This window comes from Necator americanus, chromosome X (genome assembly GCF_031761385.1).
Source record: "Necator americanus strain Aroian chromosome X, whole genome shotgun sequence".
Lineage (NCBI taxonomy): Eukaryota > Metazoa > Nematoda > Chromadorea > Rhabditida > Ancylostomatidae > Necator > Necator americanus.
This window is the reverse complement of record NC_087376.1, coordinates 25,454,114-25,481,026: the sequence shown is the minus strand read 5'-3', so window position 1 is coordinate 25,481,026 and position 26,913 is coordinate 25,454,114. Positions and strand designations below refer to the sequence as shown.

Here is a 26,913-nt window from a genome sequence, read left to right as displayed (position 1 = left end):
AAGAACGTTAATGTGGAATAAAGAGGTGGAAATTTCCTTACAATTATTCAGGAAAAGGACAAAGAGGTGCGCAAAGTCAAATGACAGATGAGAGTCATGATACTCTGGGTGCAAAAATAGAGTTTAGGGTATCCGTCATGAGCGCCGGAACTAGTTTAGATAGCACTCGGTTAAAGGAAGCTGGTTCACTTTATCACAAAAATGATTGTAATCCCTTGGAAAATAGAAGCGTATGATTTAGGAACAAAAGTAAAGAAGAAATTTTAAAAACGAACAAACACAAACCCCCAAAGAAAATGAAGAAAGCCCCGTAAGTTTTCTTTGCTAGTCAGAATGTGTTGTGATGCGTATGTAACGAGAAAGCACTAAGAAGAGGAAAACGTAGAGCTGGGAAGGATGAGAACATGCAAAATGGTGTGATACCTAGAAATCTTCTCTTTAAAGAAAGATCACAAATGAGAGTAGAGAACAAGGTAATGTAGCTCTGTGAAAATTCTTGGGTTTCACTTATTTTGCGCGGCGCTGACAGTCGAATTTGGCTGCAAGTGCACGAACATCGGCGCCTTCTAATCCACTCAGTACTTTCGGTGGCTTCTTCGGTATTGCTGGACGTGATGGTTTGTCCGAATTGAAAACCAGTTTCTGGAAGGAGTCAACAACTCGAGTTATAAAATTTCCACATATACCTAGAAAGCCTACCGGCTGCGATGGAGGTGGAGGAGGTGGAGCTTGAATCGGACGGTTAAAACCTTTCTTCATTGGTACAGTTGGGTCTTCCGGTGGTGGAGTAGTCAAATCACGAGAAGGAAAATTGGCTGCATCTCTGAAGGCATAAATGGAAGATTTTAAGAGGAAAAACTTTCGAAAAATGCAAAGTTCGCCTGAAATGAGCAAACTCCTATAAAGCATGTCCAACTAACAAATTCGTAAATAGTTCCTTGTAAATTGGTCTTCAATCCAAACATGAAGGTGCACAAGAGGTTCAGTTTTATAAACTGATACTGACAAGCAAAAGCATAAAAATATTGCACATTTGCGTTATTCTGCGGAAAGAAATCGCTCACTAATCAAAGCTTTATTCGGAACAACTGACTGGCTCATTCAGCGCGATGTTAACTCAGTGTTCATCACTTTCTAGATCATTGTCAAACAATTTTCAATAATCTAAACTAGAGCTAAAATATCTTTCCATTACTGGAATTCAAGGAACTGACTGAAAACGGCAATTGATTTGCAGTGATTATCGAAAAGTATGAGGGCGGGTGTAGTGTAGCGGTTAGAGGTTCCGCTGTCTACACGATCGATCGGAGGTTCGAATCCGCCCTAGAGCTCACCAAGCCTTTCATCCCTCCGGGGTCGATAAATTGGTACCAGACTTGTCTGGGAGGATAAAAACACTGACTTGACACATCGGCTAGCATCCGCAAGTCATTGTACAGGCCAGTTACACGTTCGTAAAACTCAAAAGATTTTGAATTGGAGTGAACGTGGTGACGCATCCCAAGCGGATTGATTAACGCCAGAAACTTTATCCTTTTACTTTATCGAAAAGTATGACTTTCCAAATTTACAGTGGCACCTGCACACCCATTAGAATCACATGGAAGAAGCATAAGATTAACAGAAAAACAAATATCGGAGGCTGCAATAGCAACCAAATAATACAATCTGAATTCAGAAAGAAAAGTGGACATATTACATCCACAGAGGAAGGTGAAAGGAATCTCTTTGCACATCTCCATAAAGCTCATGCAAGGCTTATGGAATGAAACAGCTTATGGAATGAAACAGCTTATGGAATGAAACAAAACTCACCTCTTAATGCCCATTTCCTCTCCTCGCTCCTTGTACAATTCCTCCAATTTAGAGTCAAGTGGACGTAACGGCACAACAGGTGGTGGTTCCTTAGGTCGTGTAGACGGCACCCTGGTGAAGAGAGGCTGAAAAGGCAACAATTTTTAAAAGAAAAGAATCTTTTCAGCATACGAAGTAATGTGTAAGCAAAACAGTTTTTTTTTAGGTCGAGTAAGTCGCTAAGCTCATGATACTCAAACGAAACCAATCTGTTATTCCACGCAATGTGCAGTGCAAAATGAGTTGAACTGAAGCAGGCATATGAATTAGATACTAAGCTAGAATATATTAGGTTGGCAACTAAGTTCCCGCCGTTTTTTTTTAATTTCAAAATTCTGCATGTTATTAAATATTTGTAACATAATGTTTTGTGCCATTCGAAAGAGGATGCTTTGTTCTGTCGGAATCTATGGCTTATTTTTTGCTCAAGCTAATTTATATATATATATATATATATAAATATATATATATATATATATATATATTAAAATGGAATATCAAGATGAGAAAAATGAGCACTTTCGACACCTCCTTCTTTTTGCTTTTAATCACGGATCTAACGCCACAAAAGCTTTGTGGTGCGTGCTTCAAGTGTCGACAACAAAAATCAACGAGCCACAATCTGCGTTGGTTTGCTTGCTCGTCACCGCGCAACTCATGGACACAATCAACGATTTCTTTATCGAATCATTACTGGCGAGCAGCTTTTGTGGCGTTAGAACCTCGATTAGAAGCAAAATGAAGGAGGTGTCGAAAATGCTCATTTTTCTCAACTCAGCATTCCATTTTAATAATATGAAAATTAATATAAATTAGCTTGAGCAAAAAATAAAACATATATTCCGATAGAACAAAACATCCCCTTTCGAATGGCAGAAAACATAATGCCACAAATATTCAATGACATGCAGAATTTTGAAATTTAAAAAAAAAACGGCGGGAACCTAACTGCCAACTTAATATAATATAGAATTAGAACAACACTTAAAGTTGCTCTAATTATTTTCCACTTGGTTATCGGATCACATGGAGGTAAACAAAAACGGGATACAAGAAACGGGACAGCCTCTCCAAGCGGAACAATAAGAGCATTTTGGATAGGTGCCCGAAGTTCAAAAATAAACGGAAAAAATGAATGCACTGATATCACGCACGGACTAGCGACTCTATTGAAGTTTATACAGGTTTTCACCTACGGAGTGAGCCGCTAAAGCCCGCTATAAAGGAGAAAAAACTTCTTGCTTCACTCCTAGCTGTGGTATGAAGTGGTTTGCTACGTTAGCAGCTTCAACACATACGGTAAGTAATAAGCAATATGTTGGTATGATGCTCCTTGAGTGCGCGAATCGTTTGAATGTTTCTATACGGTAATAGTAAGTTTGATAGGATAAATCACTTATAGCTTTCTAGGCTCTGATGACGTCGATAACGCAAAAACGTTCAAAAATTCTCAAAAAACTCTCAGAAAATCGAGAAGAATTTTGGCCTACAACCGAAGCGATCTTACTAAAATTAAGTACTGAATACAGCAAAGATCTATGGAAAATCGATCATGAGCATTACGAACATGAGAAAGAACTTGATCACACCATACTTTGCTGTTTGTACCGTTAGCTGAGACCGGGACGTGCGGAAGTAGTTGATCTGGACTCCTCGTACTAGGGGTGATATTTCCAGCATTAATTTTCATCAGCGGAATTGCGGGAGGCATAAATGTTGGAGGCCGCTCGTTTACAGAATATGTCACACCACCATCGCCCCACATAGCATTTAAACTTTCCCTAAAATAGAAATAGGGTACAAGAAAACATATATTTCAGATCAATACCACATTTTTAGCTAAAATTTGACAAATCGTACCTCTTCATATGTCTCTTCGGTGGCGGTGGTGCTTTGCGAACAGGTACGAGCACTCCATGTAATTTCAAGGTCTTCCTCGTATATTCCCAAAACCTTAAAGGAAGAAAAGACAATAGGATATTTTCAACAAAAAGCGATAAATCTCATAAAACGCCGCACTTCAAAAGTGTTAATAATTGAATCGATTATCAAACTCACTGAATCGGGTCTTCGAGAGATTTTAAAGCCTTGAAAATAAAGCCTTCTAACTTAAAAATAATAACAACTCAAAATCAATCCCACAATTAAACTAACAACTCAACATCGAAAGATAGTTCCGGGAGTTTTCTCACGCATATTTCTTAACTGAATATGAACGATTCGCGATTTCTCTCACTAAACTGGAATCGTTCCTTTCCGAAGATGGGATGTCACGTTATTCGCTAAAATTGCAGGAACAGAATGCCTCTAGCCCAATAAAAGACGATGTAGGGTTAGTCCAGGGACTGCGCCAAGCTGCATATTCTTGATCGGGATCCGTTTTCCGAATGAAGAATCTGGGGTGCTATTTCAACAGTGGAAATTTGAAAAGGGGTTGAAGAATGGAAAAGTTTTGAGAAGAAGCACATAGTAGACGTCTCTTATGATGAGAGGAAGTGCGAATTTCGAAGGTTCGAAGGAATTTCCTTAGACTGGTCTTCTCCTGCGCTTCCAAGACATTCTTCAGTCTGAGACTTCAAGATTCTCCAGCAAAGATTAGCTGCTGCCTACCAGAAGCTCGATGTTTAATTTTGAGAGTGCAATTATGCCCCAAATCCCGACCAAAGATCGAATGAACTTCACTCTCAGCTGGTGAGTACTTGGTAGATCTCTGCAATGAAAACAATGCTCCAAGTTGGCGCATTGCAATTCCGATTTCCACCGGTGACAGTGTTTCATGGGTAAAAGAGGATTTCCACTGAAGCAGTGCAAGACAGATTCCAGGCTGGATGATTGCCATCTTTTTTTAATTCACAGAACAGCAAGTCTTTCGATCATGTTTTCCTCTTTTGTAGCCCTTCTTCATTTGGCATTCATATGTTCGACAACGAACTTACGAAGGGACTTCTCGCAGTGGGTTATCTCCACAAGATCTCCATCTTCCAAAATCGTCCAATTTAGAATCATCAATTGCTGAATTGAGTAAGCAAAAATTAACGATGCTCCTGGATCCTTGGCGCAACGAGTAGAGATGGACGATGCCAAAATGCAATAATAGGATGAGAACCGAAGAGAATTAAGGAAGTTGTTTCAAAAATAAAATCCTGCAAGTTATGCTGGAACATCTTTCCCCGAATGGCGAATGCATGTTAAGTAGTCGCTTTTCCTGTTCCATTTGTAGGGCAGTCAACGCAGAGTTTAATGGCCTTTTCTGCTTTGATAGGATCTCGTGTCACCTCACCTGGCCATTCTTCGCTTCCGCCCCCTGCGCCAAAAACCCATCAGTATCATCAACTGCTACTCGCCAACATCAGCAGCTGATGAATCCGAATTAATCGGAGACGAGAAGTCCTTCTACAAATTCATTGTTGGAGACTTCAACGCAAAATTAGGAATGACTACAGAAGAGGATTACAGGATCGGAAGATTTGGACTAGGGGACCGGAATGAAAATTGCAATCGTCTCGCCGGGGTGTTGTCCGCCGCTCGCCTCTTTCATTGGAACTCTCTTTTCATGAAGAAAGATCATCGTCGGTGGACATGGGAATCGCCCAATGGCGCGACTCGTGCGGAGATCGACCACACACTCACCAACTGGAGGTGGTGTGTACTTGACGTCTCGGTAGTACCATACTTTTGCAGTGGTTCTGATCACCGTCTCTTTCGTGCGAAAACAGACTTAGCCACACGATAGAAAAGAACATCTGCTATCGGCAACGAAGGAAAAAAAGAAGTCGTCTACGACGATTGCGTACTCGAGGGCTCCTTGTCCCAATGTGACTGTCATATCGAGGAGGACCCAAACGTAGACTACGAGATGCTGATAAGAGGATTACGAGCCTGTGGTGAGCGTGCCTCGAAGCCGCGCACGGCAAACTTGGATCGAATTTCGAAGATCAGGAGTCGTTCGAAATAAGGACTTTGAGGCTTGATCTAAATGCATCGCACATTGAGCGGTTAGTAGCAAACACTAGCTGCAGAAAAGCGTTGCAGGAGGATATTTCGAAATACAGGCAGAAGATTCTGGAAGCAGCACAAAGAAGAATGAGTCTAAACAAGTCCCACAGGGATCTCCTCTAATATTCCGCTAACAGCCTCGCTGAGCGAAGACGGGACTCGCACTTCTTGTCGGAGATGGAAATCACTACGGAGAGGTTCTACTCGAACCTTTTCCGTTCATCAACTCCTGTGTCAAGCCCGATCACCCCTACTGGTGAAGCCCCACCACGGATTCTCCTTTCGGAAGTACGAGTCGCTATCAAGAGCATAAAACCTAGCACAGCCCCGGACCTGATTTTATATCACCAGACTTTCTTCGGGCTGGTTTCCATCCACTTCATGTAATCTTAGCAGCGCACGTGACATCCTACAGAAAGAAAGGATCGCAGACCAGTGGAAGACCTCGCGAACCGTTCTTATCCATAAGAAAGGTGACCGAGAGGACCTTCGGAACCACCGTCCGGCATGCTTGCTGAGCGTGTTATACAAAGTGTTCACCAAGATCATATTTACGCGCATATCCAAGACGCTTGATGAAGTCCAGCGTCAAGAACAAGCTGGATTCTGGAATACAATACTGTCAGCGCTGGTCGATCGAGGTGTGGACGCCTCGTATGTGAAAACATTGGCGAATTGCTACAGTCGATGCACCACTAAGATACAGTTTTTCCCCTCATCATACCCATTGGAAAGTGGGAACGACAAGACGATACTATATCGTCGAAGCAGTTCACTTCTGCATTGCAATGTATAATGAAATCACTACCCTGGGAAGAAAGGGCATACGTGTTGATGGAAGATTTCTTTCGAACCTTCGTTTCGCGGACGACATCGTTCTCTTTTCGAGCAGTACCAATGAAGCGGAAACGATGCTCAACGAATTGAATGAAGCAGGGAAGAAAATAGGACTGCGAATAAACAGAAAGAAGACAGTTCATGAAGAACGCCTACTGCGAGGACGGAGGAGTACAACTTGAAGGCTCCCAAATCGTGGAAACTCCGTCATACGTATACCTCGGGCGTTCTATGAACATGGAAAACGACTTGAAGGAAGGACTGAATACAAGAATGAGAGCAGCATGGGCAGCATTCGCACCCGTCAGTGAAGCTACGGACCAACTGACGGACCATGATCTTCGTGCCCCTCTGTTCGATTCGACAGTTCTTCCAGCGCTCTGTTACGCAGCGGAGACGTGGGCAGGCACCGCTGCTATGTCTAGGAAGCTACTTATTACCCAGAGAGCCCTTGAGAGATGTATTCTGAAGTTTAGCCGGCACACACAACACCTTGCCGGTCTTCGCAGCTCCGACTTAAGAGGAATCTCCCGTCTTCGCGATCCAGCGGAATATATATCGAAAGCAAAGCATAGGTTGGTCGGTCATATTATGAAAAAAAATCGACGATAGATGGACCAAAAGAACGCTAAGGTGTATCCCAAGAGATCTTAAACGCCCTCGAGGAAGACCGCCATCGAGATGAAGTGACGTGTTCGCTACACGCATTGACCAGCCGAGAGCTCAGCTGGATACGGCTCAGTTACCTCGTCAACGTCACTCACGAAGCTTGAGAACATCTTGGATGACAATGGCAAGGGAACGAAACGAGTGGAAGAGATGCTGGGGCCACAAGTAGGTAAGTTTCAGCTTTGACAAACACATATAGGTTGGGCGTCTGAGGATAATATACTATTTTTAAAAATTTCAAAATGCTCCTTAACAAAACCGATCAACCTTTTGAGAATATCTTACCTCTTCGTTGAGGAAATCCTATATTACGTTTAATGCTACAATACAAAGACACAACGTCAGAAGAAAACTAACTCTCCGGCAAGATTCCTTCTCTTTCTAAACCAATAGTAAAAGCACACCAAGACCACAGCTATCGAGCATATTGCCAAAAGCAACAAGAAAACAGTCGAGGGTGTTATCCTAAATCAAAAACATACCATCAATACCAAAATTTTGCAAATGAAAACACAACATTATGCGACGATTCAAAATAAATACCCCCTGGTAGTACTTGAAGGATTACTATTAACGGATCCTCCAAAGCCAGGAATTTCACACGCAATTCCGCCAAAGCCGTTTTCGCAGTGGCAATTACCAACGTTGTTGCAGATACCAGAAAGAAAACAAAGCAACATAAGTACATTCAATTCACTCAATTTAACAGAAAGCAACAATATACCTCTGTAGTGACAATGATCATTACACTTAGATACGGTTTTGGATACTTCACTAAGTGGCTTGCATTTTGCGTTCACACATATCTATACACAAATAAGATAGACATCGTAAAATTAGAAAAACAAAAAAATCCAGAAGAAAGGAAAAATCTCAACTTTATGATCACCACATTCGGCACCATCAAGAACCATCCCAGGATCCGGTTTATTCTTCTGTCCAACAATGTAAGTAGTTTTGATAACATGACACTGGTGAGTCTCAGTTCCTGAAAGAGGTTATTAGTCCGTACTTCTTCATCGGAATAATCAACTTTTCAGTCCCTACATCAGAGAGGATTTCACTCTGTTTGTATTGCAGTAGAAGGTCAAGCGAACGCGTTAAATGAGACTGTTATATGTGCTGAGCGAAAAAGAACACTCACCGACTCTCACATAAGTATAAGCAGACGTAACAGTTGTAGGGTCACCGAATACCGGACGTTCAGCCTGAGTACCGCACTGAAGACGACCGCACATGATGTCACTGAATTAACAACTAAACGAACTTAGTCTTTTAAGCATACTCCATCATCTCTCAACAAAGTTCAGAATTTGAAAAGTCAAAAGGCCGAATCAAGACACTTATAGAACAACGGATAACATACCAAATGAAGGTCCAAAAAGCACTGATTTCTAGAAATGGTAGCAAATCCTTGCTAACCAAATTGAAATGTTCTAAGTTAAAGGCATCACCCCACGAATTTGAAGTGGTACGGATTTCAGGTGGAGTATTCGTAAACGGGATCGTAGATTATGGAGAGAAGGGTGATTCCGTCCATTTCTTCCTAATTGCCATAAAAAACGGCCTGGAAGATACGGCTTCGAGCGCTTCGGTGCGCTATTTTCTGCGAGTTCGATTGGAGCGCGCCGCCCTTGTGCACGCGCCGCATGTTCCGTTTTTTTACGGCAATTAGGAAGAAATGGACGGAATAACCCCTCCCCCTCTCCATAATCTACTATCTCGTATAAGAATACTCCACCTGAAATCCGTACCACCTCAGATTTGTGGGATGATGCTTTTAAAACTTGAGGAAAAAAACGTACTCGGCCAAGCAACGCGTGAATTGCCTTGTGTGTACATCAAAACCACAGTTGCCTTGTATGATTCCATTGGTGTTTTGTTGGTAACAGGCACGATCACCTTCCTTTCCAGTTGGCCCCCAAATAGATACACACTGATCTGGCCGGCTTCCACACTGACCCTCGTAGCAATACTCCTGCAATATACGAATCGAGTGCTGCTTTTTGAGGGATAATCGATGCGGATGAATGTACAAACAGGTCAACATTGCCGCAGGAGAAATCACTTCCTGCCACGGAGATGATGAAAAATAAAAAAAGCTGTATACAAAAAAAGATTACTGACTCTGTGCGCCAATACAGCTATCACCATCACTAGGAAAAGAAGAAAAACTTCTATTCGTTTGTTCCTTTGACAGTTTTAGGAGAACAAAAGAATATGATTTTACAAAATTAAAATGATAAAAAAAATAATTGGAGGCAAAACGAGTTAATCACCAACGTCCTTTCTGCCTGGGCAAACATCTCCATTTTGAATGAAGAAATCAGCAGGACAATCCGCTGTATCACCGTTGCAAAACTCGGGCAAATCGCAAATACCCACAGCAGATCGACACAATGTCGCCCTTGGTTTCGGCTTAAAAGTTTCCGTTACCAGTGAGGAACAATTACAGGAGAAAAAAACTCCATTAAATTCGACTAAAAAACCTTGCATGTGAGAAGATCGCAGCAGTCTCCATCTGCACATTCCGCATTTCCCGTCAGACGACACGTCGTGCCATCGCAACAAGAGTGTGAACATTGCTCTCGGCCACAATCACATTCCTAAAAAAATAATTGCAGCTGAAATGACAACAGAACCACAGATGAAAATTGGAAAGAACTGTTTGTATCAGGGAATGTTCACCTCGCCTGGTTCCACTATTCCGTTCCCACATTTTGCTCCACCAACATTCTTCTCTGGAGGGTTTTTCAAGCAAAGATCAACACCGCGATTGAAACTGCTGTACAGATATCGAAGACTGCAATCGGACCAAAATGATGGAGGTGATGTCCTGAAAAGACGACAACTACGAAACTGCGCAATGTAGAAAAACAAATGGACCACTGACTCATTCGAACGTTGTGCATAATTTAACATTCAATAGCCATAAGTATGGAGAAGTTCTGCATAACTTTTTGCCCATATGCTAATTTTGAGCCTCTGACTCATAATAACGCAGAAACTTACGGCATGATTCAACAATTCACTTCAACTGTTCATATTAATTAATTTTACTATGTGACATATTTAATTTTACTCTCACGTTCGAAAAGCGGGAAAACAGATGTCGTTGCGGTGAAATATCGCTTCTTTTATGTTCGCCAATGAATTAGCAGTATATCTTGTTTATAAAACGAGTGGCTAAGCATAGATAGACGAATTAGGAATGGAGCTAGAGAGGAATTCTTAAGTACAACACCAAAATATTTCTTTTACCTTATCACATAGGTAAGAAAAATCATCACTACAACATGAGTTAGAAAATAATCAGCAGATAGGTCACATATAGACTCCAAGGAAGCTGAGGCGTACGAAAAATAAGCAAGCTCTTAAATGGATGTTTTAACTAACAATGCACTGCACAAGGAAGACGCAACAAAGATGAAGTGAGAAAAGGCGCTTGGTTATGTTAAATAACTGTAACTGACGTTTTTGCAGACCACGTTAAGAGATTACTCGATAAGCAATACTCGAAATACCCTAATTAAGAATGAGCTTTCAAAAAATATTAACTTCCTCAGCATCATGCACAACCATCAAAAATCATAGAACAGTAGGAAAAAGGAAGGAGAAAGAAAGCTAACCCAGTGGATGGCGCCATAACACAGTGATTTCCTGGACAACTGCATATAGTTCCATAGTCCACATCATGTTCCATACCAAAGTTATGCCCCATCTCGTGAGCTACTGTTGCAGCCACAACTGCTGGATTATCACTGTGATCCTAGATATGATCAGCTAGCCTTCATTATCGCAAATAATGGAAAGGAAAATATAGTTTAAATAAGAAGTAAGACGATTTTACCACATCAACACCCCCAGAATAATCATAAGAACACATAGTTCCTTTGAACGCCTTGCCAACAACATTTGCTTCGAAACGGATGTCACTAAAGAAAAACAAAAAGTCAACAGAAACGTCGTGGAAGAAATCTCCACCTAAAAGTCAAGCTTACGTTAACATATGCGCGTTGTCATTGGGATGAGCCTTGATTATCTCCTTTCTGTAATTAAGAAAACGATCTAAAGTGCGATCTCCACTTGTGGCAACCTCGAACTTATCGCCGTCTTTCCATATATCCACCCATACTAACGTTACACGTATGTTCAAAGGATAGTAGAGCTTAACAAACCAGACAGTCAACACTATACAAAGATATGAACAAACAAAAATTTAGTACTAGAAATACCAACCGCGTTAACATGATGCGCAATTGTTTGGAGGCGCTCCATGACCTTCGCCTCGTCTTTGTCATACTTAGCATACTAAAAGATGATAAATAGACAACGAAAATTTTAACATGTAGTGAAATCTGTGCAGTCTTTTAACCAACTAGTGCCCACTAAAAAAGTCCGCTCAAAAGAAAATAGAAGAAATGAACAAAACAAAGAACAGCTTCCAGGAATTTTAGCATCAGAATTTCGAAACGGAAATCATCGGCGATCTTAGAAAATCGGAATGAAATTAGCGTAACAACAAGTATATTATAGGACTGTATCTTTTACCACAATCCTGCAGCGAACAATTCGAGTGGCTTTAGAAAAAGTTTTTTTTTTAAAACGCGATACAGTCAAGGAAAAGAACATGATGTTTCTAAGAATACAAAAGAGTGTAAGGATCTTTTAATAGGTATAACAATGATGCTTAGGAATTAATGCTTTCTCAACAGTTGATCGAGGCTCATTGTTGAATTTCGTTTCAATAACCATATTCAAATAGCGTACTTGTTTAGAAAGGCGGACATTGTTCGACAGTCATTTCTGTTTTTGCTGCTTTAACCGAGGACATAGCGAATTGACTTCAAAACTAATTGGCTTCAACAAGATACAGCTAATTTTTATGGCTCAAGATAATCAGCGGTTTACTTTAAGAAAACATTTTTCTTTGGACACATTACTTCAACGAGGATATTGAGTGGTTCCCTCGGTTCTGTGATCTTTTATTACTGCAACTACTTCTTATGATATCACTTGAAAGATATAAATTAAAGATCATACACTCTTGAGGTCTTTCAGATATCATTTTAAAAAATAAAGAACTAAATACTCAGCTTAGCTCAACCTTCCTTGGGATGCACAACAACTTGAACTCAAAGCTTTAGAAGTTAACGGTTGTATATGCAGCCTTTACAAAATATATAAAATATGGACAATTACTGTTAGATCAGATCCATGACCTTATCTCCCCAGACAAATGTAGCGCCAATTTAGAGAAGACATCGGCCTTAAGGAAGGAGACAGCTACGTTGACTTCGAACGGTGTCGAACCATCGACCGCGCAGTAGTAGCTTCGTATCACTTGATCATCAATGTTGACAAGAAGTAACCGAATACCACAGACTGACACCCACATATGAAAAAGAAAGTAGCGATTTAGGACCACGCGAATGATCATAGGAAAGGAAAAATCGTAAATCTAGTAAACAGTATGAATGAAGGCTGAAAAGTTGTGCAGAATTGCGCCGGGTTTAGGAAAATCTAATCGAAGTTTGCCGGACTTCGAACATATACTTCGTTAAATCATGAACATTAGCCTGGAAGTGTAAAAGCATGTCAATATAAGACGCCCCAAATAAAACTCCTGAAAGTGTTGGTGGCTGCGACAAAACCGGTAAGTAAACTTGGAACGTTCCACATTTTACAACGTAAATAATCAAAGGTGCAGAACCAGTGTCTGAACATATTCTCGTATTTCAGGAGTTTTATTCAAAGATCGTCGCAACAATACCTTTTATCAGGCATGGAAGTGCGAATGTTGCAATATTACTTATGTATGTTCTAATTATTGCCCAAAATTGATCGTTCTTTATGTCAAGCAAGGAAGTTACTGGTTGCTCAGCGTGCTCGATACTAATCAATGTTAAACAGATAAATTTAGCATTAAAAGAAACAACTTGTGTTCTACATCAACTTGCTCTTCTATTTCGTCAAAACCAATAGAGCTTTAGAGTGAAAAAATAGTGTCAAATAACATACCACAGAGTAATCTGCAACAAGCGCTAACTCAACATATCGCCATTTTCCATCGTTGTATTCGGAATAATATCCTGGTAGTGTGCTCTTGTTTGTTTTCCCTTCTCGTTTAAATCGTGTCGATAGTTCTCAAACATGATCACTGGTTACTCAGTAGAGGTCGTAATCATTGGGAACAAATGTCATAAGCAGGCGGCGGAAGTGATGAATCATCGTTGTTCTGATCCTTGTTGAAAACTTACCACAAGAATCCAGTGACTGCGGTAACAGAATAAAATCGGTAGCGTTTTTAACGTCAAGAATAAAGTAGTTCCGACCCGTGGAGATGACGCCAGATATAGAAGAGGGAGTGCAAACAGTGAGGGTGTTAAGGATACCATCAGCCTCTTCTTCAAAATGACAATCGCTCGACTATAATGCACCAAATATAATCATTCCTCAAGGTAAAATAACTAGATTAACGGATTATTATAACTGTTTTCTCTTAGAAAGTTCCGAGATATGCATGCACAAAATGTTTGACAAACAGATTAAAACACTCACGTAAGAAGATGGCGACGTGCTTGAGCGAGGAGATGAGTGCCTAGATGAATGAGAAATGGGAAGCAAAGATTTTTCAACGCTAAACTATTCCAGTCTTCTCATCTTGGAGCAAGGTTGCGATGCAACATATGCTGTGTTGTTTGGTTGCTTACAGATAAAGTCAGAGCCAATTTTAGCCAGACGAAATCAAAGAAGACCAAAGAGAAATCTGAGGAGAAAAGCCTCATCTTCAGCTTCAAAGATACTCAACTTCACTGTAGAAAAAAACGACATTTAGGCTATCCACAACTAATAGGCAACCAGAATAAGTTCTCAGAGTAGGAGTGTTTCTCGACCAGAAAGACAACACAAAAGTAATTGATGCTTCCATTCCTAATTCTATTGAAAGCGAAAACATAAAAAAGGGATTCTAGAAGGGAATTTTGGAAAACGTCAAACATACCTCACACGGCTGAAGGTTAAATCAATAAAATCCCCGGATGCTCCATTTATGGTGAGTGGAAGAATAGGATTTTGTGCAGCAAATATAGTTAGTGATGAGGGTGTAAGCAACTGCTTTCCTTGGGAAGAAATTCGTACATAACATTCCATTACTACTTATTTACAGACAAGACATCTGAAATAGAGAAAAGTAGAAGCAAGTCTCAACAATCCAGAGAATATTCAGAGAATGTGATGAAAAAGCGTTAGGCGGACATGTGACCGGTAGGGCAGCGGTATCATACGACAGACAGTCCTTCAACTCGTGGTATGGCTGGTTGTCAGCAAATGACCTTGTCGACGAACATCGCTTTTGAAGCTGCCACGTAGCAGTAGCGAGGAAGCAAACCACTATCATACTTATCGTAATTAAGTACCGTATATATATACTGTTTACGGGAATCGTAAACAGTATATATACGACGAAATTGCCGAAGAGGAATTAAAATCAAAAATAAACGGATGAGTAGGCGCTTTTGACCGAACTCGACTCACACTAACGCGCGCGTGCGTCTGGTCATTACACACTCGCGCTTTCGTATCGATAAGACCAGCGTTTCCTTACTTCGTACTTTAACAATTCAACGTCTGCTAGAGATGTTCTTTATAGTTGTATCGAATCAGCATCTGTTTGCACATATGCAACACATTCACCAATGACCCATTTGTAATATGTAAGCTTCATTTTACATAGCATTTCTTCAGTAGCTTTTGCACGGTACTTTTCAATTGTTTAATCCAACGATATCACTGTAAAAGTCGTATACTTCTGTACCGACGTCACAAAATAAATACATTCTTCTTAAATTTGTGGTGAGAGCATGTATACGCAACACCCAATGAAACAGGCTAGAATACAAGTCCAAGAGTTCTACGTCTACTAGCAATCAATAGTTCCCCGTAGCAGTGCCGAACGAAAAACTAACGATATCGTACAGATGTATAGGCGCTTCCCATCATTCGACATGAAAGTATAGTCGGTTCGTCTCACCATAATGAGGAATGACTTGTTATAAAAAGCTTCACTGGCAATCTGGTCACACTGTGACCATGAGAAATCAAAAAAGCAGAAACTGCTCTTCTGCGACTTCGCATAATAATGCCAACTCGGCTATTTCTTATGCGCACTCACACACCTTCGATCGACCTCTTCACCTTCAATGGTAGCATCTAGAAACAGACCCTCCCGAACGGTGCATGTTTGCGATCGAGATTTCGGTGAATGTGCATATAAACTGAAAGCGAATCAGCGCAGCGGACGACCAAAAGGAGCTTTGAATGACTTTATATTTGAGGATGTAACTTGACATATATTTCACCCCGCACCTCTTGTCACACGCTGTACTTGACATTTCCACATGATATAAATTGTTTTGGATGATGGCTACGCACATGGAATGAGGATGTGAGCACAGATTTTACCGCGGCTCAGATGACGTTTTCTGCTGTCTACACGAATTCGTTACTATTGGCCATGAATTCTTGGTGGCGGTCCAGCGATCAATAGTCACCAAATTAGCAGGGGCGCAAAATGCCGTTCGCGCCACTGCAAACCCCATTGGATGCCTATACTGCAGAAAAAAATCAACTATAAGAGGAAAAGAGCACGCAGTGATGGAAGAGCGACCTAAAAATGGATAGGGTACATCGTTCAGATGCCTGGAATTTGATCCGTAATAGTTTTTTTCTGCCATTTTGTTACTTTACTCTAAATAATACTCCAATAACTCTACTCAATATACAATGCCGGAGTATGTTTATTGAGTCACTTTCACTTTATTGGTTGATCCAGTTAACTTACCTCAGATGTGGAAATACGGTAGGGTCAAAACGACATCAAACACATACGCAATTGCGTACGTGGGTCCTCTCGTGCACTGGAGCGTAGTGGTTACAAGCGTAGTGGAGCCGTTGCTGGCAGCACCCATCGCCGCAGTTTGCGACGGAACCAGCTCGTTTGCGACTGCTGCTTTCACCGCGCCGTTTCGAGCGCGTACACAAATGCACCGCAACTACACGCGTAATTCATGTCGTTTTGACCCGACTCTATCAATGTTGTATCCAATCATCCTCCTCAACCACTGTAACCGCTTAGTTTCGCTCATATTATCGTATATGGCGACCAATTGTACCATTTAATTTTCCAGTAGTCGATTTGCTGAGGCGAGGGCTCGCGAACTGCAGCAATGAACGGTGGTAGCAGGGGTACCCACTCGTTCCTGACCGCTACGCTCTACCGCACCGCTTCGAGCTCGCTTATGCAACTGCAATGTGCTCCATGTTTTTTGTTGCTGTTTTGACCCTACTGATATTTGTCCCGATCACTATACGTAGACTTGTCCAGCGCCTTCTCCTCTCCTGAAGGAGAAAAAGAAAAACAATTTCTTCCACTTAGGTACTTAGTGGTGAAAAGTCTCATGATCGGATTATCAGCCTAATTTACAAATGTCCTATAGTAACGCAACCGGAGCCAACTCCGACAACTCTGGCTGCGATAGCGGCTCAGACTCTGCTCGGGGCTTTCTATGCGGAGGTTATGGTTTTTTCGAGAATTCCTTCTCCGTATATCAACTGCACTATAGTATGGGGAGAAACTTTCTTGATAGAAAAGCATAAGAAGGGGAAAATGTAGTCGGGGAGGAGTGGAGATCTAATGGTGTCGTTATTTCTTGACGCTCTTAACTTACCTAACCTTGGCTTGCATGTCAAAGATCCTCTAAGACTAATGCTTAGGTCTTAGGGTCCCGACTGATTTAGACATTTACGTGCAGAAATAGAAGCGCGACTGAGTACCCCCCCCCCAACTACATTTTACCCCATAAGAAGTAAACAAAGTGGCGCCGAAGCTATTGGTGAAAGTGGTTAGGTTGGGAGTTGAATGTTTTACACTTTCCGCAGTCTTAGTTGTTAAATCATAGCCTCTCCGGAACCCTAGACATCGAGGGTCTGCTGGTGCTTCATTCATTGTGTATTTGGCTTTAGCAAATGTTTTTGGCACGTTTTTACTTATGAACAAGCTGGTTCAATCGAAATACAAGATTTTCCGTTCATTTTGTTTTCTAGAGAAAGGCTGCGTCCGCGGAAATTTCCGAGAGTAGGGTCTTTCCATTGGTAGATACAGTCAGAACAAAACGGCCTGAAGCTCAGTGCAATTCCATTGACGGCTGCGTTCAAGATGGAGCTAGTGGTTAGAATCGAGCGGGACCTGGGTCAAAGGTATGATGGGATTTTCCCCATTGAGGTGTCGTAAAGGGAGGAGGATGCAAGGGAAGGGGGTCGTAAAGGAGTGTACGGTGGGCAGTAGTGAATGGAGGATAGCATGATAACCAGAACAAAATACTGCGTAGTATTAGATAATTACATACATTATAAAATATTAGAACAAATAACATTAAATGGTCATATAAATAGCTCAATATTGTTTTTATTTTCAGGTGTAGGACAGTAACATGGAAGTACAAAAATTTGTTTTGAAGATGTACAACGTGTTAACAATGTGGCAACGGAACCACACAGGGTGAACATCCCCCTTGGTCAAATTTTTGCAAAGGAGATAGAAACTTGAAACTACACCTAAAAGATGAAGAATTTGATCATACATAGTGTTCAGCAGTTCAAACGCGGATCAAACAGAGTTTAATGACCAAAGAAGCTCAAATTCTGTGGACATTGCAATGTCTGGATAATCTCAAATAACTGCGCTATAAGAGGACCTAAAGAATTAATTTGGGTAGTTTTTTTTTATAGAGGAAGGTTTCCGCTACAAAATAGACACGTCGCTGTTTTTTGAGACCTAGTTTTTTTTTGGAATTTAGATGGGAGAAAATTCAAAATTTTTCGACATTTCTGGATTTTTTCCACCTAAATTTCAAACCAGACGGCCCGAAAAGAAGAAATTCTGCGTATGGGGGTTTCCTACTCCCTATATACGAACATAGGGGTGGTTTTTTGAAACTCCGCCCCATTTTCCTGGAATGGGAAAACTTGCCAAAATACCGGTGTTTGTTCGCTCCTCAAAAAGTGTGAGATCTTGAATGAAATTCAATAACTCGGAGTAACTTATTGCGAAGCAAACCTTGTTCGAGTCTGTTTTGGCCCAGGGTGTTCCCTATCAGATGCTCTTTGATGTGATCTCCTGTGGCATCGATGTTTTTCCAAATCTTTGATGGGAATAAAACAGAAAAAACTTTTTAGGGCGAACCTTCGGAATGCTACCTAAAAGTTTTCGCTTTGGTCGTCTTACGACGAAGTTATTCGCGTTCTCCCAGACCTAGCAACGTACAGAGAATCTGAGCCTTTTTTGGTAATTATATTCCATTAAATTCACTTTTAAACTGCTGAAAACTGCGTATGGTTAAATTCTTCACCTTTCAAAAAGTGGTTTCAAGTGTCTAACTCTTCTGCAAAAGTATGACTCAGCGGGTGTCGAACCTGTGTTGTCTCATTGTTATATCGTAGGAACAGAATGTTGATTTTTTTCGGATTTGTTTCGTCGTTCATCTCTAATTCGACCTACGCACCTGACTCGTCTTTTTTCGTCGTACTATATGGTTAATAACTATTTAAAGATATTATATATATATATATTTTAGAATAGACATAGAGTTATTATCGACCCCGATGATAGATAAGGGGCGTGGTATAAAGACCGTTCGCTGTTATGGTTATTTTCGTGGCATAACGACTTGTACCGTCCAAGAGTGCGGCTCTCAGCTACACCTACTAGTGACAAGATCCCAACCTCGGAAATTTCTGCAAACCCTGCCTTTAATACTTCAGTACCTTGATTACTTTTTTTTCGAGAGGTCGGCCATCTTTTACAGAATATTCCGCTGTCTTTAGTTAAGAAAACGTTTTTTTTTCTAATATTTCATGCTGGTGGGGTCCTAAATGTTCAGAATGCTGATTTTCCGTAATTGGCCTCTGATGCACCTGACTTCAGCACTCATTTTTTCGTCCCCTGCAACAGTCGATTTTGTGAAGAACGCTACTACTGTTGCGAGAGGTACTGAACAAAAAAGTGCAGTCGTCAATAGACTACTGTGTTTAGATTGGACATTAGACTTGTTGTTTTCTTCCCAATTTTATGGTCAATGGCTCACAGTTGTCGCTTACATCGTTGTAATTCACATGGTTACCCAGTTTTCTTTCTTTGACGATTGCGGTGGCGTTTTCGATCTTTGATCATTGGCGATTTAACGTGCACTCGATGTAAAACGTGTTGTATTGGAGTGACACATCACGTCCCCGGTGAAGACGTACACTGGCCCCCCTGTGCTGAGCGAGAAAAGCTTCTCGAAACCCCCTTCTTGTTTTTCTTAGTTGTTCACTATTTTTCTTCGGCGAAATAGTCGGTGGACAGGACAATGTAACCTTAGCAAAGTATTTTTCTAGCAGTTCTACCGTTTGTTTCCCTGTTAGGACTCCTCCAAGATTTTCATTTTCTAGGTATTGGATTTCTCTTCCATGCCCTCGTTCATCTGTGTACGATTAATATTTTTTGTGGTCGTTGGTGTCCCCAAAGGCCTTATTGAAATCTGACTCGTACGAACTGAAGTGTTCGAGGAGATCTCTGACATCAGACGGAACTAAAGCGATAGCGAGAAAAGGGTTTTCTAAGTATTACGACTGTGGAATGGACAAGGAGTTTCCTAGAACTACATAATCCTCTTCATATAATAACAATCCTTATAATCTTTACTAAATATTTTAGGAAAAAAAAGAGGTAAACTGTGAAAGAACAAGAAGAAAACAGCTACAAGTCGCTCTGCGGAGACGAGCCTGTGCCCGTCTTCACTGAGGATGCAATGAATCACCGTGATGCAATATGTTTTAAGCTGACTGTACGTGTTTTACTTGCCGTGAGAGGGGTACCTCTTGCATCCTTTTTTTAATGGTACATTGCACTACGCTGACATTTACCTCGTCATCGCAAAGCATCCAAGTTTCTGATGCGTAAGCTAAACCAAGAAGAGCGGTGGTGCTAAGAAAAATAGAGGCGGAATCGGATATACTCCTTTTTTCCCACTAAATGCTGGATGCATGTCATACGCTTCCGGGGCTTCCGTTTCTTCCTACTCAGCTTTGGAGTGAAGCGACACAAATTACTGAAGCGGTTGGATATATATATATATATATATATATATGTGTGTGTATATATATATATATATATATATATATATACGTTCCATTGAGAGTTACTGAGACATCTACAAACCGTTCGTTTCTCATTTACACTTATTTTTGAGTTCGGCTCTAGGCCGATTTCTTTCACAAAATTCGCCGATCATCCTTCTGTATGATCTGTGTGCTGCACAAAAATTTATCAGCGAAACAAAGCTGGTGTATCTAGAGGCCGCCCATTTCCACTCCTATGTTATTCCATTCCAACTTAAGCATTGATGGGGCACTGAATATTCTAGGTGATGTTATATAACCCGCCGGACCCCTTTCTTCACGTCGAGGACAATATTATTGTAGAATGACGAACTTTTGTCCCAGCTGCATAACTCAGGATTGATGTAGTTTGTGAGAACGATTCCCTTCATCTAATTAAAGCTGTTTGATATGCGGTATAGGATTTTTTTAAAAAGAATGTAGATGACAGACTGTTAACAGAGTAGGCGATCGTCCCCGACATCATCCGAACCTAACATCAACTTCTTATGCACTGATTCGATCTTGCTGGTTTTCAGTTGTCAGGAAGCTTGCATTACTATACGTACCCTATAAAACACTTGTAAGAGAGTTGACAAAGAATATTGAAAGGTTATTCGATGCTTGGGTCCGAACTTTGTCTGGAACAGGTGGCACATGATCCTGTATCGATTTGATGACATGTAAGCGTTTGGAAAGGGGGACTTCTGAGTTTGGAAAGCGAAATGCCCATCTTGCTCCAGACGGCGAGGGAGGCGTAGGACTTATTCTGACTCTTGAACAGATATGAGAACACAAATCTTCCTTCCTCCTCTTCGGTGAGGGATTTGTTTGAGTTCCGGTTACCCGTAGTTCTAGGTATCTTGGTTTATTTTGATATAGTGCCACAAGTTCCAAATTATTCGTAATAGTCAGTATGTTGGTTTCTTTTTTAGCCCCACATTAAAAAAAATTCTGCTTCTCAATAACTTTGATGGTTTTGAATCATTCTAGTTCAGGCTAATGAGTAGCATTTTGAAGGAAGCATTCATTTCTCATGAAAAAAAAAACTCAGTGCTTCAGCAAACATAATGGTATTATGGGATGATGACTTGAATTAGTTTAACTCGAATTTTTGGAGTTATGGTTGCGATTCTAGAATTTATCTGCAACAATTTATCATGCTGATTTTAACACGTTGATAAAAATTAATTACGACATAATTAATTACGTCACACGTTTCGAACATATCCGAAAAGTCGAATATGGAACATGCTCGTAAGAAATGAGGGAGGCAGCATACCTTTATAAACGACTCAAAGTTAGCCCAAGAGAAAAGCGGAGATTACGGTTTCTGCGCGGGAATGCCATAGAATTGTGGTGAAACGTATCTCTATAGTGAAACTAGTATTTCTCTGTTATCGCAACTCAATTATCGAAGCGATGTGTACAAACTCGCAAAATCGAACTTTAAAAAAAAAAACTAAAACTTCCTTACAAGTTTCTTATATCTTAGTTCTGCGAATAAAATAAAAAGACGCATTTTCAATGGAATACAACCTTTCGCTTTTGTTTTTGTGATACCTTTTCATCGAGGGTAATCTCGTTCACCGAAAAAAAAAGTGCTACTGGACGAATCCATTTATATATCTTCCATCTTCGAAACGGTCCTAGGATTAACAGGGAGATTTCTTGCTGGTGTATGAGCATTCTGGTGAAAGATGTAACTAACGCTTAATATGTTTTCGTTTGCCGTTGGTATGGGCTTATATTGGAGTCGCATGTAGCGCAGACGGTAAGAGGTTCGACTGGGCCTTCAGAATCGATCGATGGTTCGAAACGGATTTAGGGGCAACCAAGCCTTTCATCTCTTCAGGGATGATAAATTAGTACCAGACTTTCTGAAAAGACAAAAACACAGATTTGACACTTCAGTTCGCTTCCATAACTCATTGTCCGACTGCACACGCACTCGCTCATGAACCCCAAACGATTGTGAATGAAGTGGAACGCGCAGGCGCATCTTCATACTGACCGATGAACGCTGTACACTTTATCCTTCTATAGTCGAGTCAAAACGACATGAACAGCACGCTACAGTTGCGTAAGTAGCTGCGCTCGGAGCGGTGCAGCGAAACTAGCGTTTGGGATCCTCGCTGGCTTCACTCGTATTGCAGCGACGTTTGGTACCAACGAGTGTCATTTTTCGATATCAATTCGCTACGTTCCACCGCCGTTTCGAACGCAGCCGCCTATGCACCCGCACAGAACTTCAGCTCGTTTTGACTCGAATATATATTATCGTGATATGGAGCTGATGCTAGAGGGGGAAAACTGTCGATAATTAAATCTGCCACCCACCAAACGTTGCAAATCGTGGTGATTACTACCGGGAACATTAGCACACTCAAATTAGCTGTTTCGAAGTAAACTTGAGTGTGCTAATTATTATACTGGCTTGTTGATAGTCGAATTTAAGCAACAGCCAAGATTGTTAACAAATTTATTACGGCTAACGTTTCGGCGTTGTCGCCTTCGTCAGAGCCTGGAAAGTAAGAACATTTGCAATATATCCTCTCAAATGCCTCACCCAGAACAAGTCATCATTCCCTAGGATATTACACCCGGAAACAAAAACCAAAAAAAGCCCAAATCGTTGTGCCTACCTTAGTAGCCGCGTTGCCGTGATGTTAGCGGATATCCGCGTGGTGCTATCGCTCCGCTGATACTAATTAGGATGCGACCCGCATATGACCCCGTAGATCAAACCCGCAAAGGTCTTGATACAGAGCCAGCTCGTTTGTCACGGCTAAGCACTCTTCCTTTCTATTCATTTTTGGACCTTTTGCATTTATCCAAAACGCTTCTAAAGTTCTGCGAGCTATAATTTCGGGTTCGTACGATAGAATTGTGACAGCTACGCAGAAAGGAACGTTTTCATGACATTGTCTGCGGTGAACTCCGAGGGGAGTTGCTGCATTCGATTGTTTCATCCCCCTTAGATGTTCTTTAATGCGAATACAAAGGGGGCGCCCTGTTTCGCCAATGTATTGGTCCCCACATGTTTTGCACGAAATTAGATAGACTACACCAGAGACCATGCAGTCCCCTTCCTTCCCGAATGGGCATATTACACAGTCTGGAGTGAGACAGAAGCGGTCGTACATTCTGTTTCGAACTAGTTGTTTTTTGAGATTTGTTGGAGGTATTTCCACAACTCTCACTTGGTCCTCGAGACCGCATTTCACCAGACTAGCCCGTATAGCTTTACTCAGGTCGTCGGTTATGAAGGGCAGGCAGAAATTGATCTTATTCGACTCAACCCGTGTGGCATATTCTTGCTGCGCACCAAGATCTGGCCTACGTGCTACATTACCAATGTAACCGTTAGAATTCGCGATGCGTTGCGCTAGGTTGATCGCATCGATCCGCTCCTGGACATCTGATGTCACCCTTACGGCTGTCCTAAACATGTTTTTAACCACAGATTTCTTAGTTTTCCAAGGGTGAGCGGAAAGACAATGAACTAAAATGTTTTTGCTGCTAGGTTTTCGGAACCATCGTGTCTTCCATTCACCATTGGACCACTGTATTTCCACATTGAGGAAGGACAGCCAATTTTCTTTGGGTTTCTCCCTTGTGAACCGTATGTAAGGGGACTGTTGGTTTAGAAGCTCGAAGCAAGTGTCCATCTCGTCTTGAGTGGGGCATATAATGCAACAGTCATCAATATAACGGCAATACAGGAAAGGTTTCCGTTCCAGAATGGGTTGTTCTATTTTGGACATGAATGCAATGGCTAGTGTGGGAGCTAGTCTTTGTCCCATGGCCAATCCCCTGACCTGTCTATAGTAGTTGCCGGCCCAACGAAAAATGGAGCACTTTAAGCATTCATCCAGGAGCATCATAATTTGCCTTATGGAAAACCCGTGCAAGTCTAAGGTGTCCCGATGTTCTACGAGTAGCTCGAACACAGCTTGCATTGCAGCGCCGTTGGAAACATTTGTATAAAGCGATGTGACATCGAAAGATTCGATGACACATTCTTTTTCTGAACGCGCTCTTTTAAGCTGCTCAAGGAACATGTTGGTGTTGGATAGATGCGCGGGAACATACTTGAGCAATGGTGCAAGTATAGCGTTCAAAAGCCAAGATATTCTGTCCGTGGGGCCACCTACGTTGCTTATGATAGGACGTACTTTGAATACATCCGGGTCTTCTGAAAGGAAAGCAAAGGAAGAGAGTTTGTGTGTTTTTATTAGCAGGTATAAAACTGGGCAAGTAGGAAGTTCGTATTTCAGCTTTGTGATCATTGTTTTATGTAACCCCGCAGCCTTTCCAATCTCTACCCAAACTCTATTGAGACGGCGACTCTGTTTTATGGCCTACGTGAGATACGCGAACTCTCAACACGTGGCGAGATAAAGGTCACAATCAGCGATAAGGGAGGAGAGTTTGTGGTCATATCACGTGAACTAGACATGGCTATCACTCGAAAACATCTGGATGACGCTACACTCTACCACTCTTCGTCACATGAAGAGTTCATAAAACAGAGTCGCCGTCTCAATAGAGTTTGGGTAGAGATTGGAAAGGCTGCGGGGTTACATAAAACAATGATCACAAAGCTGAAATACGAACTTCCTACTTGCCCAGTTTTATACCTGCTAATAAAAACACACAAACTCTCTTCCTTTGCTTTCCTTTCAGAAGACCCGGATGTATTCAAAGTACGTCCTATCATAAGCAACGTAGGTGGCCCCACGGACAGAATATCTTGGCTTTTGAACGCTATACTTGCACCATTGCTCAAGTATGTTCCCGCGCATCTATCCAACACCAACATGTTCCTTGAGCAGCTTAAAAGAGCGCGTTCAGAAAAAGAATGTGTCATCGAATCTTTCGATGTCACATCGCTTTATACAAATGTTTCCAACGGCGCTGCAATGCAAGCTGTGTTCGAGCTACTCGTAGAACATCGGGACACCTTAGACTTGCACGGGTTTTCCATAAGGCAAATTATGATGCTCCTGGATGAATGCTTAAAGTGCTCCATTTTTCGTTGGGCCGGCAACTACTATAGACAGGTCAGGGGATTGGCCATGGGACAAAGACTAGCTCCCACACTAGCCATTGCATTCATGTCCAAAATAGAACAACCCATTCTGGAACGGAAACCTTTCCTGTATTGCCGTTATATTGATGACTGTTGCATTATATGCCCCACTCAAGACGAGATGGACACTTGCTTCGAGCTTCTAAACCAACAGTCCCCTTACATACGGTTCACAAGGGAGAAACCCAAAGAAAATTGGCTGTCCTTCCTCAATGTGGAAATACAGTGGTCCAATGGTGAATGGAAGACACGATGGTTCCGAAAACCTAGCAGCAAAAACATTTTAGTTCATTGTCTTTCCGCTCACCCTTGGAAAACTAAGAAATCTGTGGTTAAAAACATGTTTAGGACAGCCGTAAGGGTGACATCAGATGTCCAGGAGCGGATCGATGCGATCAACCTAGCGCAACGCATCGCGAATTCTAACGGTTACATTGGTAATGTAGCACGTAGGCCAGATCTTGGTGCGCAGCAAGAATATGCCACACGGGTTGAGTCGAATAAGATCAATTTCTGCCTGCCCTTCATAACCGACGACCTGAGTAAAGCTATACGGGCTAGTCTGGTGAAATGCGGTCTCGAGGACCAAGTGAGAGTTGTGGAAATACCTCCAACAAATCTCAAAAAACAACTAGTTCGAAACAGAATGTACGACCGCTTCTGTCTCACTCCAGACTGTGTAATATGCCCATTCGGGAAGGAAGGGGACTGCATGGTCTCTGGTGTAGTCTATCTAATTTCGTGCAAAACATGTGGGGACCAATACATTGGCGAAACAGGGCGCCCCCTTTGTATTCGCATTAAAGAACATCTAAGGGGGATGAAACAATCGAATGCAGCAACTCCCCTCGGAGTTCACCGCAGACAATGTCATGAAAACGTTCCTTTCTGCGTAGCTGTCACAATTCTATCGTACGAACCCGAAATTATAGCTCGCAGAACTTTAGAAGCGTTTTGGATAAATGCAAAAGGTCCAAAAATGAATAGAAAGGAAGAGTGCTTAGCCGTGACAAACGAGCTGGCTCTGTATCAAGACCTTTGCGGGTTTGATCTACGGGGTCATATGCGGGTCGCATCCTAATTAGTATCAGCGGAGCGATAGCACCACGCGGATATCCGCTAACATCACGGCAACGCGGCTACTAAGGTAGGCACAACGATTTGGGCTTTTTTGGTTTTTGTTTCCGGGTGTAATATCCTAGGGAATGATGACTTGTTCTGGGTGAGGCATTTGAGAGGATATATTGCAAATGTTCTTACTTTCC

General features: G+C 41.6%; 3 protein-coding genes across 5 annotated transcripts; 1 reads left to right on the top strand and 2 right to left on the bottom strand.

Annotated features, from left to right (window-relative positions):
- Positions 1–507: 507 nt before the first annotated feature.
- On the bottom strand, positions 508–14,508 carry RB195_025463 (uncharacterized protein; the record flags this gene model as incomplete). 2 transcript variants are annotated; one of them, XM_064213618.1, is made up of 22 exons in its annotated part: positions 508–642; positions 700–823; positions 1,816–1,940; positions 3,449–3,635; positions 3,715–3,807; positions 7,714–7,821; positions 7,900–7,936; positions 8,081–8,162; positions 8,235–8,344; positions 8,501–8,601; positions 9,162–9,334; positions 9,640–9,774; positions 9,846–9,962; positions 10,045–10,192; positions 10,986–11,125; positions 11,207–11,291; positions 11,358–11,524; positions 11,596–11,667; positions 13,378–13,502; positions 13,617–13,785; positions 13,918–13,957; positions 14,360–14,508. In XM_064213618.1, the coding sequence occupies 22 exons, from the start codon at positions 14,506–14,508 to the stop codon at positions 508–510; spliced, it is 2,622 nt and encodes an 873-aa protein (XP_064069500.1). The 2 variants fall into 2 exon arrangements, with proteins under 2 accessions (XP_064069500.1, XP_064069499.1); XM_064213619.1 differs by having other exon boundaries at positions 7,900–8,162.
- An 8,756-nt stretch (positions 14,509–23,264) lies between these two features.
- On the bottom strand, positions 23,265–24,617 carry RB195_025462 (uncharacterized protein; the record flags this gene model as incomplete). Of its 2 annotated transcripts, none has more annotated exons than XM_064213617.1 (1): positions 23,265–24,617. In XM_064213617.1, one exon carries the CDS (start codon positions 24,615–24,617, stop codon positions 23,265–23,267), a length of 1,353 nt encoding a protein of 450 aa, XP_064069497.1. The 2 variants fall into 2 exon arrangements, with proteins under 2 accessions (XP_064069497.1, XP_064069498.1); XM_064213616.1 differs by having other exon boundaries at positions 23,265–24,515.
- Positions 24,618–25,013: 396 nt separating this feature from the next.
- RB195_025461 (uncharacterized protein) lies at positions 25,014–26,729 on the top strand (the record flags this gene model as incomplete). Its single annotated transcript, XM_064213615.1, has 1 exon — positions 25,014–26,729. One exon carries the CDS (start codon positions 25,014–25,016, stop codon positions 26,727–26,729), a length of 1,716 nt encoding a protein of 571 aa, XP_064069496.1.
- Between the last annotated feature and the right edge of the window lie 184 nt (positions 26,730–26,913).